At 38.0% G+C, this 18,604-nt stretch overlaps 2 protein-coding genes across 4 annotated transcripts in view; one reads left to right on the top strand and one right to left on the bottom strand.

Moving 5' to 3' along the window:
* Positions 1 to 6,430, top strand: part of LOC137394848 (uncharacterized) — a 38,697-nt gene extending 32,267 nt beyond the window's left edge. For all 3 annotated transcript variants that reach the window (XM_068081615.1, XM_068081616.1, XM_068081617.1), the window contains 3 exons: positions 2,738 to 2,935; positions 3,997 to 4,120; positions 6,016 to 6,430. In XM_068081615.1, the coding sequence (XP_067937716.1) occupies positions 2,738 to 2,935; positions 3,997 to 4,120; positions 6,016 to 6,194 (501 nt within the window). In that variant the 3' untranslated portion in view covers positions 6,195 to 6,430. The remainder of the gene's footprint in view (positions 1 to 2,737; positions 2,936 to 3,996; positions 4,121 to 6,015) is intronic.
* A 2,920-nt stretch (positions 6,431 to 9,350) lies between these two features.
* LOC137394219 (uncharacterized) lies at positions 9,351 to 11,276 on the bottom strand. The gene is made up of 2 exons (XM_068080941.1): positions 11,215 to 11,276; positions 9,351 to 10,284 (listed from the first exon to the last, which is right to left on the bottom strand). The coding sequence occupies exons 1-2, from the start codon at positions 11,274 to 11,276 to the stop codon at positions 9,351 to 9,353; spliced, it is 996 nt and encodes a 331-aa protein (XP_067937042.1).
* Positions 11,277 to 18,604: the final 7,328 nt, after the last annotated feature.

Here is an 18,604-nt window from a genome sequence, read left to right as displayed (position 1 = left end):
CATTTGGATACACTAGCAGTACTTCAGCGATGACACATGTGGTGGACTGACGATTTCATCGATGACACTTGTGGTGCACTGACGACGCCAGCGATGACACATGCTGTGCGCTGACGACTTCAGCGATGACACATGTGGTGCACTGACAATTTCAGCGATGACACATGTGGTGCACTGACGACTCCAGCGATGACACATGCTGTGTACTGACGACTTCAGCGATGACACATGTGGTGCACTGATGATTCCAGCGATGACACATTTGGTGCATTGACGACTTCAGCGATGACACATGCTGTGCACTGACGACTTCAGCGATGACACATGTGGTGCACTGATGATTCCAGCGATGACACATTTGGTGCACTGATGATTCCAGCGATGACACATGTGGTGCACTGACGATTTCAGCGATGGCACATGTGGTGCACTGGTGATTCCAGCGATGACACTTGTGGTGCACTGACGACTTCAGCGATGACAGATGTGGTGCACTGACGACTTCAGCGATGACACATATGGTGCACTGACGACTCCAGCGATGACACATGCTGTGCACTGACGACTTCAGCGATGACACATGTGGTGCACTGATGACTCCAGCGATGACACTTGTGGTGCACTGACGATTTCAGCGATGACACTTGTGTTGCACTGACGACTTCAGCGATGACACATATGGTGCACTGACGACTCCAGCGATGACACATGCTGTGCACTGACGACTTCAGCGATGACACATATGGTGCACTGACGACTTCAGCGATGACACTTGTGGTGCACTGACGATTTCAGCGATGACACATGTGGTGCACTGACGACTCCAGCGATGACACATGCTGTGCACTGACGACTTCAGCGAGGACACATGTGGTGCACTGATGACTCCAGCGATGACACTTGTGGTACACTGACGACTTCAGCGATGAAACTTGTGGTGCACTGACGACCCTAGCGATGACACATGTGGTGCACTGACGACTCCAGCATCAAATGTGGTAAAAATTGAGCAGTTACAATGAGATAAAATAAGCAAGTTTGTTTTGTGGACATTCGACTCTATGAGCTGCTATTACTGCTCCTCTTAGCTCCTAATTGATTTTTTCAAGCAAATTTTTCAAGGAAAAAATAGGTTTGCCATTCTAACAAATATGAACTGGTGTTGTATAGTTAACTAATACTGTATATTAAGGTAGGTTCTAGAGAATTCCGCTTCGGCAATGCACTCTTGTTTGATTCTGCTAAGGGATTTAGGGCTCAAAGACTCGGCTAGTTTGTTAGAGATTTTTCACATGTTGATTGGTCTATGTCGCTGACTTTACTATGCTTCGAATGGGTTCGGAGTTGTTTCCACTCCGAATCAAAGAAACGATAAAATCCGAATGCGTTCGACGTCATATCCCTTCAGTAAGTTTGTGCAAAATCATTCGTTGTAAGAAAGCGAGTCTACTTAAAGGTTGACTTGCAACAAAATTCACAGTAGAGTTATTTAGTATTAAAAGATTCATCATGTCTTACTCTGCTGTGTTGTAGGTGCAAAATATTTGGAAATGTGATTACAAGCTCTTAAAAGCTCAAAAACAAACAGTTAATCGCCGCCATCACGAAAACACCATAGGTTGGAATCAATTTATTTTTCTGACGTACCTAAGCAGTTTGGTTATTAGTTTGACACGTGATGTTATCACGTGAATTGAAAGGCCAATAAGTGAAAGGCTCAATATAAAACTTCTCGTAGCACTGGTTTATGACAAACACTTCGGGTTTTATCGAAAAGCCCGTGTCAAATAAAGATGCTCGCTGCTATACAGTTTTGTTTCGGCTTGGTCTAATCATCTAGTCGTAATCTGATCATGTGACTCATACTTTCTGCCGAACAGCGCGAATAATTTCTGTAGCACTTTTCGACTATCCCAGATGACCAACAGGCTTGTCATGTTTATCAGAGGATGATACGCACTCCTTCGAACTAAGGTTAAAAAATTACACAAATTCACATGGTAGGTTTTAAGATATCAGTGCTCAAAGTGACAGCATTACAATGATGATGAAATAGATGCGTAAGGACAATAGACATGGTTTTATTGAATGCGTGAAGTATATTTGTAAAAATGTTTTGACGAATGAAGTTGCATGAAAGTGTAAACGGAAGCCATCGTGTTCAACTATGTCCCATTCGAGCAGTTTTGGAAAGGGAATCCAAACTACGGCGTTTTCGTGATGGCAGCGATTAACTGTACAGTTTTTAGTTATTAAGAGCTTGTAATCACATTTCCACATATTTTGCACCTACAACACAGCAGAGTAAGACATGGTGAATCTTTTCATATCAAATAACTGTAATGTGAATTTTGTTGCAAGCAAACCTTTAAACAAGTTTTGTTTGATGGACATGTTAGAAATCTTGGAAAGATCTATATACTTCGTGCAACTCTGAATCGTTGAAATGATAGAGTGCGAATTCGTCGGCAGCGGGCAACTCTGAACCTATTCGAAGCATCGAGACGCAGTGAATGAGACATTAGCACGCTTTAAGGACCGTCTACGATGTCTTTTTACCACTCATGCAATTTCATTGTTTATTTTCTGTATACAAACATTTATTGTTGTACTTGTTTCTGCAGCAATTGCTATAAAGATACATAGTATATAGTAGTATCCATGGTACCGTCACAGTATGTATCTGGAATTGTTAAGTTTATTTCTTTATGTTCATGGACATTAGTTATTTGTACAGAGCGCGACTGACGTCTATTCAGGGTCGAAAAAGGGAGGAATCTTCCACACAGACATCAGGAGTAGAGCTGGCTCAAATCATCTCTATTACTATAGGGAATTTCTTAAATCTAAAAGGCGTGACAGGCGGACACGGATAGCTTCTATACTCTCACTAAATGATGGCGCAACTCTGGCTGTCAGTCATGTGACAGGCATGGTGAGATGATGGTTTCTGCTTACTGCTGCTGTTGTTATCATTGCTTGGTTTTCTTTTCTCTTGCTGTTAGATGTATTTCAAATATTGACCATTAAGGCAGTGAATATTCTAGTAGTTTTTCAAGTCATACCATGCCAGAAGATTTTTCAATGGAAGGGAGACAACTCTTACCTTGAGCTGTCATCGTTGTTGCATAATACTTAAACAGTCACAACTCTATATACAAAGTTATAAAATTCCGAAATTTGTTTCGTAGGTTGGAGCAAATATTTTTACAATAATTGGTTTACAATTTTAGAAGCAAGCTTTAACAAAACAATGACTTTAATTTAAAATTTCACTTTTAATGAACGATTAATAAATTTCACCGTGGTGTTGTTAATTTATTCCAGAGCCAAAAAAGTAACAGTCTATATAAGACTATGTAAAATACTAAATCTCAAATCTTGAATTACTTGTAAAAACTAAATTGATAAAATAATATTCAGCAAAATGACGTTTTCATTAGTATCTTACTGTGGAGAGATGGATTTGTAGGTTTTACAATGAGTAGGTTCTGTGGGAGAGCGGGTGACAGCAATACAAGGCATAAGGTACTCTAGCTTACACAACACATAGTTTAGATCTTTGCTATAATGAGATCAGTGTCTGTCTGAAACCACGCTAAGAGCATTCGGAAAAGGGAAAAAATATTGCCTCACACGGGTTTGAACCCAGGTTATCAGATTCAAAGGCAAGTGTGTTATCACTACAACACTCCGGCACCTTGATGCTTAATGAGATAATTCTTCATATATTGTTTACTCATGACGATCTCTCACAGTGCACAGGGCTGGCAAGCATACTAGTTAAATAATTTATCAACATCTACTTTATTTGTTTTATTTTAATTTCTACCAGTTTTTTTAAGTTTTACTCCTACCTTTTTGCTTTGAGAAATTTTGGGCATAATATTTTAGAAATCACATTGTATTTTGTAAGTTCGACTGTACTAACACATCTTGTTGCACTTCTCCCTGCTAACATCATCTAACTTGTGCTAACTGGCATTATGGATGTAGAAAAGCCTCTTTGACCTGAGAATGAAAAGGCCTGTTGCTTTCAACACTGATCTCGTCTCTCCATGTAGCTTTGACACGAGTGTACTGAAGAAAGACGAGACTGGACAGTACCTCACGGCTTCTGGTAGGTCATTTTTTAGTTATGCAAAATTCAGTGTTTTAATGATTTTGGTGATTCAAACTTTTTGCTCACAAATTCAATAGTGCAATAGTTATTACAGCTAATAACCCATCTTTGTTGTTCCATGTGCTTCCTCAAATAAATGATGAACAGGAATTACCAAACATATGTCAGTAAGTACTAGTCAGTAAGTACTAGTCAGTAAGTATTAGTCAGTAAGTATTAGTCAGTAAGTATTAGTCAGTAAGTACAACTTGGTCCATGTGAATTGGCTAGTATGATTCAGCGGACATGAGTTTTGGCGAGTGTTAGTAAGGACGAGTCAGTAAGGACGAGTTTGTAATGACGAGTCGGTAAGTACGAGTCAGTAAGCACGAGTCGGTAAGCACCAGTCAGTAAACACGAGTCGGTAAGCACGAGTCGGTAAGCACGAGTCGGTGAGCACGAGTCGGTAAGCACGAGTCGGTAAGCACGAGTCGGTGAGCACGAGTCGGTAAGCACGAGTCGGTAAGCACGAGTCGGTGAGCACGAGTCGGTAAGCACGAGTCGGTAAGCACGAGTCGGTAAGCACGAGTCGGTAAGCACGAGTCGGTAAGCACGAGTCGGTGAGCACGAGTCGGTAAGCACGAGTCGGTGAGCACGAGTCGGTGAGCACGAGTCGGTAAGCACGAGTCGGTAAGCACGAGTCGGTGAGCACGAGTCGGTAAGCACGAGTCGGTAAGCACGAGTCGGTGAGCACGAGTCGGTAAGCACGAGTCGGTAAGCACGAGTCTGTAAGCACGAGTCGGTAAGCACGAGTCGGTAAGCACGAGTCGGTAAGCACGAGTCGGTAAGCACGAGTCGGTGAGCACGAGTCGGTAAGCACGAGTCGGTAAGCACGAGTCGGTGAGCACGAGTCGGTAAGCACGAGTCGGTAAGCACGAGTCGGTAAGCACGAGTCGGTAAGCACGAGTCGGTAAGCACGAGTCGGTAAGCACGAGTCGGTAAGCACGAGTCGGTAAGCACGAGTCGGTAAGCACGAGTCGGTAAGCACGAGTCGGTAGGCACGAGTCGGTAAGCACGAGTCGGTAAGCACGAGTCGGTAAGCACGAGTCGGTAAGCACGAGTCGGTAAGCACGAGTCGGTAAGCACCAGTCGGTAAACACGAGTCGGTAAGCACGAGTCGGTGAGCACGAGTCGGTGAGCACGAGTCGGTAAGCACGAGTCGGTAGGCACGAGTCGGTAAGCACGAGTCGGTAAGCACGAGTCGGTAAGCACGAGTCGGTGAGCACGAGTCGGTGAGCACGAGTCGGTAAGCACGAGTCGGTAAGCACGAGTCGGTAAACACGAGTCGGTAAGCACCAGTCGGTAAACACGAGTCGGTGAGCACGAGTCGGTGAGCACGAGTCGGTAAGCACGAGTCGGTAAGCACGAGTCGGTGAGCACGAGTCGGTAAGCACGAGTCGGTAAGCACGAGTCGGTAAGCACGAGTCGGTAAGCACGAGTCGGTAAGCACCAGTCGGTAAACACGAGTCGGTGAGCACGAGTCGGTGAGCACGAGTCGGTAAGCACGAGTCGGTGAGCACGAGTCGGTGAGCACGAGTCGGTAAGCACGAGTCGGTAAGCACGAGTCGGTAAGCACGAGTCGGTAGGCACGAGTCGGTAAGCACGAGTCGGTAAGCACGAGTCGGTAAGCACGAGTCGGTAAGCACGAGTCGGTGAGCACGAGTCGGTAAACACAAGTCAGTAAACACGAGTTAGTAAGGCCAAGTCTCTTAGTATGAGTCAATAGGTGTGAGTCAGTAGGTGTCAGTCAGTAAACATGAACATCATGAACGTCAATAGCAATCTGTGTAGCCATGACTTTAGGCAGTAACCTTGGGTGATAAACCAAGTACAAGTACTTTTAATGTCCTCAGGAACTGCAGGAGAATTTGTTCATATATGGGATACCAAGATGTTAACAACTGTGAAGCTGGCAAGGCTCAAAGACAAAGTTTTAGGAGTTATTTCACCATGGCATTGTGAGCTCACAAGTAGATATGGAGCACTGAGTTTGCTGACTATGGCAGAGACCTCCTACACACTATATTCATAACCATTGGCTCGCAGGCAAACTTTTTGTGTTTTTAATATTGCCTGCAGTCTGTCTAAATATAGGAAAGATCATATTGTATTTTGTTAATCTATAGCTGTGTAGTATCTGACATGTAAATATAAGGAAGAGATTAACTTACAAATCTGCTTTGCTGTATTTTAGGGTTATTAATGAATTCTTTTACTGAGTTGCTGTTGTTATTCTATGGTTTATAATAACCAAGATAGATTTTTAATTAAGAGAATACCCTTGTCCATTCAGTCAATATTGAGGTTATGACCATTGAAATGTGTAAAATGAAATGAGAAATGTTATTTGTATCATATATTTAAAACTCAAGGGAGAGATATAGATTAAATATATCAAAAAGATTGAAATAGAACAAGTTGATTGCACTAAATCTTCTTTGAAAGAATCTTGGCTAATCAAGAATTATAGTTTTGATAGGCTCTATTTGTGACATACCGTAAAACCTCTAAACGCTATGACGCTCTATTTGTGACATACCTTAAAACCTCCAAACGCCATGGCGCTCTATTTGTGACATACCGTATAACCTCTAAACGCCATGGCGCTCTATTTGTGACATACCGTAAAACCTCTAAACGCCACATCACTCTATTTGTAACATAGGCCTACCGTAAAACCTGTAAACGTTATGACGCTCTATTTGTGACATACCGTAAAACCTGTAAACGCCATGGCGCTCTATTTGTGACATACCGTAAAACCTCTAAACGCCATGGCGCTCTATTTGTGACATACCGTAAAACCTCCAAACGCCATGGCGCTCTATTTGTGACATACCGTAAAACCTCTAAACGCCATGGCGCTCTATTTTTCATCCCTTTCCTATAGTGACGTTTTATTAAAGCTGACGTTCAAATAGAAGATACGGCTGTATTTTTGACTAGCTCGTCAAAATTCTGGGAGAATAAATTTAATCTTTTTACGGGTAAAGCAATGCTATTGTCGCCTATATTTCACACTTCTTTCTGGCAAATCGACATCATTGCTGTTGGTCTCCGCATTTTCGCTAAACTGTTTTTCATATATGTCGAAGTATCAGGGCGAGTTAAACAAAGATCTACTCAAATTTTAAATTGATAGTGGATAAAGTTATTAATTATTTCAATTGAGTCACTTTCAGTTTTAAGGAAAATACTAAAGCTTTGGTATTTGAAAACAGACAACGTGTTTAAGTTTTAAAGATGGTTTTAATATTTTTAATTTACATGGAGTATACGCCATTAAAATGGCTGCTATCGCGTTGTACAGCGTTTCTGAAGCGTATTCTTATCATTCATTAAAACGCTTTAAAGTCTTCAGGTAAGATTGTAAATCGCATTATGGATGAATCTGAAAGTAATGGTTATGATTTAGACCTTAGTGACTTTGAATCAGAGTGTAGTTCTGATGATTGTGACGATCGATATTCTCAGGTACATCGTCACTAAAATCATGACAATCACTACAGCAATGAAAAAAATTAATTATTATTGATGTAACTGAGTAATTAGTACTATTTTGTGGACACTTTTCTACTGATCACTTGCTATTATGAGTTGTTAAAGATCAAAGAATGTCAAAGTGGCAGTCAGCTAGAGGTGGCATTCAATTAAATAATGTTGGAGTATTATAGTAGCGGTTCAAATAAAGGAGGTCAAATAAAGATTTTACAGTAACGATGTAACAATCAAAGTTGAGAGTACCACTTCTATTAGTAAGCATATATTGGCAAAGTTGAGATTACCCTTTGATTATAATATCAAAAATACAATTTTTTGTCCAAGATTACACGCGTCCTAGTTTAAAACACGTAACAGTCAATGTATTTCCGCTACAGCATAAATTGGAAAACTTCTCTCCACCAGACCTAGTAATTGCTGCTGTAATTACAGTTTCTTATAGTACTGACTGCTAAATTGAATGATTTTATCATTACAACTTGATATGGATGCCTGGATCTATATACCACTTTATCCTATGTAATCACGTTGATCTCTATTTCATATCACACTGGTGTTCATATAGTTTATAAACGTAATGCAATGTTTTGTTTTAACAATGTATAGACCTGAAATTCCTTACAAACTTTCACAGCCTATCTTAGGTGAGTAAAGTTTTATAGATGTCAATCTATGGTTTACTCACACATTGTGTACACTCGATATCATACTTCAAAGATTAAATATGATGTCTGTTTAGCTTCATAGACCTATTAACTATACTGTATAGTTAATAGGTCTATGGTTTAGTTTACTGCAAGCAAATGCTGTGTGTGTGTGTTTTAAGAGCATCATGGCACAAATAATGGTACTGTGATCTTGATTGGACATGTCTGACGAGAGAGATTTAAGGTTAGCTGTAATTCTTGTCACCAACCGTTGCCTTTTTTGATAATTGAACCCCGACCTGTTGTTTGTAGGTCAGGTCTAGACCACGAGACCACGGCTGCTCTAGGGTTGAGTCCAAAGATTAATTTATACTGTTGTCAAACGAGTAACAAGGCAGACAGCTTTTTTAGCAACAGAGTTGACTGCCACTGAGGTTTAGATAACTTGACATTTTTCAGGTAATTACTGCACTGATGGTGTTTTAGAAGTCCGTGTCTGATGGTAAGTGGGTCTCATATATTTGATTCTAAGCCAGTAATATATTATAAAAATTCATTGCAATAGTGCTTATAAATAACTTATCAAAAACTTTGCTTATTGCACAGAGCCAACAACAACAAAAAATCAAGTCTATTGATTACATCATAAATATCTTCACTGTAAAAACGAGGTATGACATTAACTTATACTAAAACAAGAGGTTTGCAATATCCGACTGAGGAAGTGGATGGTGTGAGATCTGTGTTGAAGGTCAAGGACATGACTCATCAATAGAGGCTGCTGACTAAAACAATGATGTATATGACATGTGTGTATAGCGGTAAGTGTGCAGAATATTCCAGAAATTAGTTTCAGAAAGAGCAAATTTGTAACGTAAAGACTAAAATTTTCAATTAGTTACTGTGAAGTTGGCAAAAAGTATGTAAATTATAGACCATAACATATATAGACTCGTTACTCAAATTGGACACAATCTTATTGGTAATGTAATTTTTTGCTATGGTTTATTTGTTATTTCAATTTAGCTAGCTATTAAAAATTAAGAACAACCATAATTATACTCACATGACCCCCGACCGTAGTTACCAAGATCATCACCGTTTTGGATACCTACGCCACCTATGTTTTCACTAACTCTATTTTTATGACTTCCGCTAAATCCGCCAAAGTTTACATCATTTCCATTGGCATTGCTGACCAATCCACTGTCTCCTTGTCGACCATTTTGGAAATCATGTTCCTTAAATCTACTTCCAAGGTTTCCGCTGTTTCCAAAATCATTTTCAGAAAATGCACCTCTGCGTTGTCCATCAAGGAAACCATCTGATCTGAAGCTGCCTCCAATGTTGCCTCTGTTAGTAAAATCGCCATTGAGAAACTCTTCCACGAGTCCGTCATTTCTAAAGCTCCCTCCAGCAAATCTTCTTTGGTTTCCTCCATCGCTATATCCATTGCCATCAGTTCTGTCAATGCCACTCTCTCTTTGAAATCCTTCTCTCCTATTACCACCACTGAAATCAGCTCCTATGTTGTTTCCTTCATTGAATTCATCTTGGAATCTTCCTCCATTTCTTTGGTCTCCACTTCGTCCTCCGTCACTTCGACGTCCTTCATCCCGCCTGCCTTCATTTCGCCTACCGCCATTTCGTCGCCCTTCATTTTGCCTACCTTCACTCCCGTCTCCTTCACTCCGTCTACCTACACTTCGCCCTCCACCATTTCGCCCTCCTTCAATTCGTCCTCTGTCACTTCGCCTTTCTCCATTGTGCCCTCCGTCACCTCGTCCTCCGTCATTATCCCATCCTTCATTTTGCCCTCCGTCACTTCGTCCTCCATTACGTTGCCCTCCATTTCGCCTTCCTTCATTTCGCACTTCTACGCTTTGAAATCCTCCTATTGGTCCTCCTCCACGTTGCCCTCTTCCGTTTTGCCGTTGCCCACTTCGACCACCTTCACTTCGTCCTCCATAAGCTCTAACACAACAAACACAGACTCTTGTTAAGAAGATAGCATAATTGGCTGATTAACAGAAATCCACAAGCAGAATTTTAAATATTTTTACTCGTCAATGAGCAACATAGTACGCAACAGCTGAAACTAATTTAATTTTGACAGTTTATTTATTATATACAACTTATATAGTTTATATAATATGCAGTTTGGTTTCACATGTGTACAAACAATTATTTTACAAAACCATGTATTTTTTATTTTCAATGTTTTAGCTGCCTTACCAAAAACAACTCTTCACAGCGCAATCTGATGCCGAGTAGCTTCTTGTCGCAAAAAGGATTTTGTAAGCAGGTGCTCAGCTTATGCAATAGTAACTTTAAATAAAACAGTATAAAATAGCTCAATCCCTGCTAATATGAGGTGGAGTCTGCAACAGTAAATTTACGGTAATTCTTTAATCTCTGACTTATGGTTTACGATGATATACTAAATTTCTATCTTGGAGTCCACTTGAAAGAGTGTTTGTCATAAAGGGCAGGTTTTTGTTTCACCGTTGAATTAATTTCTGAGCCTCATATTTGGAACCTGTAATTTTTTGTTATCTGGTCCGTGGCGTTACCAAAAGATATAACATGTTGTCGAGTGGACTGGAGCAGCTGCTTCAGCTATAATAGTAGTCATAACTGTTATAGCTATAATAACTATCATAGCTATTATAGGTAAACAAAGGAAGCAACTAATATTTGCAAATATAATATATATAATAATAGTAATTTATATATGATAATAATATTGGTCCATTACAACCATTAGGAGAGATTATGATCTGTCAATCCTAAACACCTTCTTTTAATTTGTTGAAGCCTCCTCTTAATTAATTTAATTTCCTTTAATTTAAAATGTATTGTAAAGTAAATATATTTTCTTCCTGTTTCAGGAGTTTTACATACCTTGTACCATCTGTTAAGAGCAGAGCTACAGCTAGGGCCAAAAGTGGTGCTATCGCCTTCATAGTAACTTCTGGAACAAGAATAATAATAAAGACTGAAGTATAATAACAATAATAACAATTGAAGTTTAGCAATAATAAAAACGGAAGTATAACAACAGTAATGATGGAAGTATAACAACAGTAATGACAGAAGTATAACAACAGTAATGACAGAAGTATAACAACAATAACAATGGAAACACATTAAGATTAACTTCATAAACAGTACGGAAAGATTTGTAATTAGAGGGAAAACCTATTCAACCATTTAAAAAACACTATACTATTCATTTTTTTAAATTTAATACCAAGTATTAAATTATTACCAATACCAGTATTATTTTTTGATATTTGTTCTGCCAAGTTATTGCAAACATGGACCAAAATGGCTTTTAATGTCCTTTCACGAATCCACATATTTGATATGGCAAACCGATGAGTGCAATAGAAGGCGCCCCAACATATTCGATATGGCAAACCGATGAGTGCAATAGAAGGCGCCCCAACATATTCGATATGGCAAACCGATGAGTGCAATAGAAGGCGCCCCAACATATTCGATATGGCAAACCGATGAGTGCAATAGAAGGCGCCCCCAACATATTTGATATGGCAAACCGATGAGTGCAATAGAAGGCGCCCCAACATATTTGATATGGCAAACCGATGAGTACAATAGAAGGCACCCAAGTGAATGTCTGACACAGCTGTTCGGTTTCATTTACCAGTTCTAAGAGCTGGCATTATCTGAATATAATTCTCATTTCTATGTCTAGGAAATACCCAGCTTTATTCAGACAATAATTACTTGAATATCTGTTAACCTGGATTGCTGGTTAAATGAATACATTATTAAAAAAGGGCAACTATATTACCAAGCTAACTAATTTTTAAGAACATAAATTAAAAGAACACAGGCTAATTATTTATAGAATAGAGACTTAAGATATCGTATGGCATACTATTAGGTAAAATACAGTGTAACGCTTTCACTGCCTTCATAAACTCATAAAGAATTTTTCACTCATTAATACAACTTAATTTTAAAAACTATCTGTATAATTGAGTCTTTTATGGATATCACAACTAGTATTAGAAATTAAAGATGGAAAGCTATCTGCATAATGTCAATCGCTAGCAGTGTGATGTTTACAGCTGTCAGTAAAGAGTGAATAGAAGTAGCAGGTGCCTTTTTCTATGAAGTCATTTAAATGTTAGAGGTGAATAAATAAATGCTTAGAATTTTACAGAGTTTATATATACTAAAACATACGAGAGTTGTGACATTTTTATATTAGTTGAAGTAGTACACATGAGCAAATGTTTACTATCAGCCACGATTGGGGATAAATCTACAAATAAAATCGTTCAATTCACCTGAATGTTTCCTTGTCTAATCTACACAAATTGCTAGCGGTACTCACATGTATGGAGTTGTTAAAGCTGTTGTTATTATCTCAGAGCTCCTTTCTTTTATATATAGTCGTTCTCATCTATAATCCTTGCTTGAGAGGATTACCCCTGCCTTCCTCTCATTGTTTTGGCCAGGGATTATTCACACCAGACTTTTGTAATGCCCTCCTATCGATTGCAAGCTCTAAGTACAGTAATTTAGACCATCCTTCTCAAAAACTATTGTAGCAAAATGACAACTTATGGCAAAATTAAAAAAATTGGCTTCCTAACGTATGCAACAGCACAATTAAGCTTTAACAAAAAGTCAGTTTTTTAATTTTTCATCTTTGCTCTGCAATATTATTACAACGATGACATTAAATGGTTTGTAATGTTTATTAATAAATCAATGCTATTAAATGGAGCAGAATGAGCAAAGTGTGCCAGCCAATGTAGAGTGTCAAGCCAACATTCACTCAGTTGTGCAGTCCATCAATGTGCATAACAACATTATTGTGCAGTGCATCTAGAATGTGTTTCCATTCAACGAGGCAGCATATCATCGGTTCGTTCAGCAAGGCAGTACATCATTGTTCATGTCAAAGTTATGCTGGCTACCTTCTACAAAGACTGTTTGACACAAAAAAATGAGGCTGCTTTCTATTATATATAATTTAACTGTATTAGTGTTTGCTAGCTGTATTAGTGTTTGCTAGCTGTATTAGTGTTTGCTAGTTATATTAGTGTTTGCTAGTTATATTAGTGTATGCTAATTGTATTAGTGTTTGCTAGTTATATTAGTGTTTGTTAGCTATATTAGTGTTTGCTAGTTATATTAGTGTTTGTTAGCTATATAAATGTTTGCTTGCTGTATTAGTATTTGTTGGTTGTATTAGTGTTTACTTTCTGTGTTAGTGTTTGCTCACTGTATTAGCATCTGCTAGCTTTGGAGCTAAGAGAATACCAAACACAGAACTCACATTAAAGGCATCTATTTAGTCAGAGTTAGCAATACATTCACTCAATTTAAATTTAATGTCCACTAATAGTCTTTAAGCATCTCACAGAGAAAAGTATACATGGCTGACATTTTAAAACTTATTTTGATATTAATTTCTATGTTGCTAGTAAAAAATTGAACGCAATCCATTTATTTGCCGAGCAAAGTATTTATTACCTGGTTTATTTCATATTTAGGGTGTCAGGGAGGCCTGGTGGTAGCGCCTTTGACTATCAACCATGGGTTGGTGGTTCAAGCCCTGCTTCATGCCGATCTGACAAAAAGTTTTCAGCAAGCTTTTAACCCTAAATTGCTGGGTCTTTCGAATCTAGACCGTAACTTGGAGGTCCTGTGTACCACACTGACATTGTGGGCATGTTAAAAATCCACCTCTGTCACACATGGGCAAGTGAAATGGCTACCTGGCTCTGTCAGACTGGACGTGTTGTTAAGGCATCCCTTCAGATTAATCTGACAGTTCCGGAAGTAGTAGATACTGAGAACTCTACCCTAACATACTGCTTTACCGAAGCACGCTTCACTCAAATGCAAGTCACTGTCAGCTCCCGAGAGACAGCCATATTATTATTATACTATGTCATATTTCAAAATTAGTTTATTGGAAGAATTCTTGTATAATCTTTAAAGATTTCTTATTACTATTAATAACAATGATATGGGTTTGATATTTACTCAGCTTCAACCTACTTGTTTACAGTTGAACTTACACAAAATTTTAGTAAATTTTATTAGAAAGTATCAGTATTTTTCTATCATTTGTGATTGTTGTTTTATGTTTGAGGTGATCTGACTGTCAGGATGTTTTAAGATTAAATTGGACAAAACTCGATCGCGGATAAAACGCTTAGAAATGCTGAAAATACCAAAGACCCTGACATCATTTCAGGGTCAACTATAGTTGACCCTGAACTCGCAGTCGCACAACTATAGTTGTGCGGCTGCCTGTCTCTCCTGTTATTGATATCGGCTATTGCGTTGAAGCTAAGCTGTGTTACGCATCTTTATTCGGTCGGTTTTCTTTGCCGAAGTGCAACCATAGACATCATAATCACACTTCTAATTGAATCTGAGCCTTTAACCGTAATCAAGTTGTGTCGATTTTAATCTTCCAACATCCTGCCAGTCAGATCGCCTCAAACATCAAAAACAATCACAAATAATAGAAAAATACTGATACTTTCTCATAAAATCTACTAAAATTTTGTATAAGCTCATTTTTAGGCGAGTCAATGATGGTTTCTTTTTTAAACTCGTGATTCTATTCACTTCCACTTGTGACCATATGAACTCTATTCGTCGTGTCACCATCATCATGTGATATCAATAACAATTAATGATATGTCATTTGTCACAGAGTTCAGAAACACTCTATTTACGACCATGCAACCAACTTCTAGAGCGAAATGACTCTAACAAGATATGAAAGAAATGACACCAAATCAATTCAAGGCACTCTCTCTGCATTATCGGCCATAACGCAACTATAATCCTATAATCTGTATTTCCTCACCCATCAGTCAAGGTAATCATATCTTCCAAAACAATGAAGCTACAACATACTCTAACAAAAGATGAAGGATGCTCGCGTGTGATGTACCAGCCTGTATCAGCTATCAGGGCTTGGTTCATTATCTCTCCTATGACAAAAAAGAACCAAACAGTAGTATTACATATTGTATTAATAGCTACAATCTTCAGTTCGCAGCCAAGAGAACAATAGAAAAATTGCAACAATGTGATTAAGACAAGTGATGAACATCCTAGATGAAATATGTAGTCTGGTTGGGTTACAGAGTGTTAGGGGAAGACAACCTCCAGCACCATAGTAGCTGCGCTGACAAAAATCATATTCGATCTAGATTACAAATCTGCCTCTGTTGGCCTGTTGATGTTTTGGTGTTGCAAGAACTTCTTTGGATGTAACGAATTCAGTAGACCTGTTAACAACTTGAAGGAAACTATTTGTAGTTGCTGTATCTCCATAATAAGCAAGATATACATGTACATGACAACGAGATGTAAAGGTATAAAGATATAAGGTAAGAGCAATCTTCAGATGAAGATCTTTATCTGAAGATTGCTCTTACCAAGCATGAAACTAATAGTAATAAAGTGTTTTATCTAAAGTTATAGTCTGTTTTATTGATTTCATATACAATGTATATATTTAGTGCTTGTATATATACAAACATTGTACATATGTACAGTGTACATATGTACAAACATATGTATCTTGTATATGTATACGTTGTATACATGTAGTTAGCTTTTTGGAGCTTGAGCTAAACTAAGTTGTAAACATACAGTTAGCTTTTTGGAGCTTGAGCTAAGAGAATAAGAACTAAAGATTTTTATGTAACATTTACAAACACGAATGCCATGTCTCTGATGTGCAATAAGGTAGGGTTATTCCAGAAAATATTGTAATCAAACCATATGGGGACAGAAAGATACATGATATTTCTACACCAATACATTTTCTAGCTACAAGCTACAAAATAGCTACAGAACCAATTGACCTTTGACCGATAATGGATAATTTTTGATGAAATAATAGTCAACAAGTTATAAGATTTTTGTTTCTGCTTAGCTACTCGAGAAATATTCATACACAAAGGTGGGGTTGAGATGAAAATTAGTTTTCCATGAATTAAAAATGAAAATAAGTAATTCAATTTGGCTCACTAATATAACACCTTGAAGCGTAGATGTTTCAAGGTAGACGTTGTCTACCATCTCTCCTTCAGTAATTCTAAAGTGTCCTATATCTATTATCTCTGTTATTGCCTTGAAAAAAATTTTTGTAGCTAAACATGTGGTCATATGGCGAAACCTGTGATTTTTGTTGACTTTCATTTGAGCGTTTCACAAAGTTAGGGAAAGACAGAGACAGGATGTCAATAGCTTGATAAAACAAGGGAAACACAATGATGAGCTTTCCATTTGTTAAGTTCAAAGGTCATATAAAAACTACCTTCAGCTTTTCAGTACAAATATGATCGACTTTTTTCGTACCTTTTTTTCTGTCTTTCTCTGTACCTCTATTTCACCTCACTACAACCAACTTAGCAAAATGAACTCCTTTGTGAGTTGATCTTAATTGAGCTAAGCTGGGCAACACAATTTGACCTCTATTCTATTGTGGTCAATCTCCTTTGTTTAAAAATTGAACTCTACATTCTTTGCTTCTACCTATCTTAAATAGCCTTGACACCGTAATTACATACTATGGTTCTTAAACCCAACTATTATAATTGCGGTAATATTTAAAATTTTAGTAAACATATTTACAACATAATAGGTTGTGATAGAATAAAATAGTATACTAAATACGCTACTTAAATTGCTTCCAACTGCAGTAGCCAGCTAAAAAATATTATTTTTAACAACTCAAAACAGTAAGTTGAGGTTTAGTGTTGAAACGCTGAAAAATATGAGCTCTATTTTAGCAACTATGGCTGCTTGCAGAGTACACACTCTTATAGCATACTGCTGTCTAAAGTGTATACTTATGTGTACTGTATACCTACTTGTAGTGTACACCTAATGTACACCTAATGTACACCTAATTGCAGTATACACCTAATTGTAGTATACACCCGGTTAGAGTGAACACCTCCTTGTATTGTATACCTGCTTGTAGTGCATACTACCTTGTAGTGTATACTTGTTTGTAGCGTACTGTACACCTATTTGTATTGTATACTTGTTTGTAGAGTACATCTACTTGTAGCATAAGCCTACTTGTAGTGTATAGCTATAAGCAGAAATTGTTCTTATGGGTTTTAAAATGGTATTTACATACCATTTTAAAACTACTGACATATCTTCAATGTCATTTCAACTTACAGTATTACATTATAAAATATTTAAAATCATTTTTTTTATTTATCATTTACTGACAAGCATATGAGGCGGTTATTTGTGTTACAAAACCACTTAGTTACAATTATTTCACTTTAACACAAGAAATGCAGAAGCGGCACACCAAAGCTGGTGTGTGTTGATGATTGTGTTTTATTAGAAGGTTGTCCTCCAGGACATGCAAGTTTCTCAGCATCTGACAATGTAGAAGTAAATGCCTGTTTTAAAAGAATCTATTCATATTTGCTTGCAATTCACCTCAAATTCTGTTAGTGTTTGGCTGCCTTTCATGAAATATTCTCATCTTGCTGTTCATACATGTAGCTAGTTGTTGAGTGTAGAAAGGCAAGTTGCATTGGGTAGACAACTAAAGGTTGACTTGCAACAAAGTTCACATTACAGTTATTTGATATCAAAATATTCACCATGTCTTACTCTGTTGTGTTGTAGGTGGCAAATATGTCGAAATGTGATTACAAGCTCTTAAAAGCTCAAAAACGAAAAGCCGCCGTAGATTGGAATCTGTTTATTTCTCCGACGTAGTCATTACAGTTGGTTATTGTCTTGTCACGTGATGCTCTCATGTGAATTGAAAGGCCAATAAAAAGCTCAATATAAAACTTATCGTAGCACTAGTTAATAACAAACACTTCGGGTTTAACCGAAGACCCCGTATTAAATATAGATGTTCGCTACTTTGCAGTTTTGTTTCGGCTTGATCTAATCGTCAATCGTAATTTGATCATGTGACCCAATACTTCGCAAATAATTTTTGCAGCACTTTTCGATTATCACAGGTGACCTCGTCATGATTATCAGACAATGATATGTACTCCTTCGAGGTAAGGTTAAAAAGTTAAACGAATTTTTACAGTAAGTTATAAGATATCACTGCTAAAAGTGACAGCATTACAATGACGATAAAACAGACGCGTAAGAACAATGGACATGGTTTTATTGAATGCGTGAAGTATATTTGTGAAAATATTTTGACGAATGAAGTTGCATGAAAGTGCAAACAGACGCCATCTTGTAACCACTACCTCACATGTGAGCCGTTTTGGAAAGA

This window comes from Watersipora subatra, chromosome 4, assembly GCF_963576615.1.
Source record: "Watersipora subatra chromosome 4, tzWatSuba1.1, whole genome shotgun sequence".
Lineage (NCBI taxonomy): Eukaryota > Metazoa > Bryozoa > Gymnolaemata > Cheilostomatida > Watersiporidae > Watersipora > Watersipora subatra.
The sequence above is the reverse complement of the archived record's forward strand: the minus strand, read 5'-3'. Positions and strand labels throughout refer to the sequence as shown.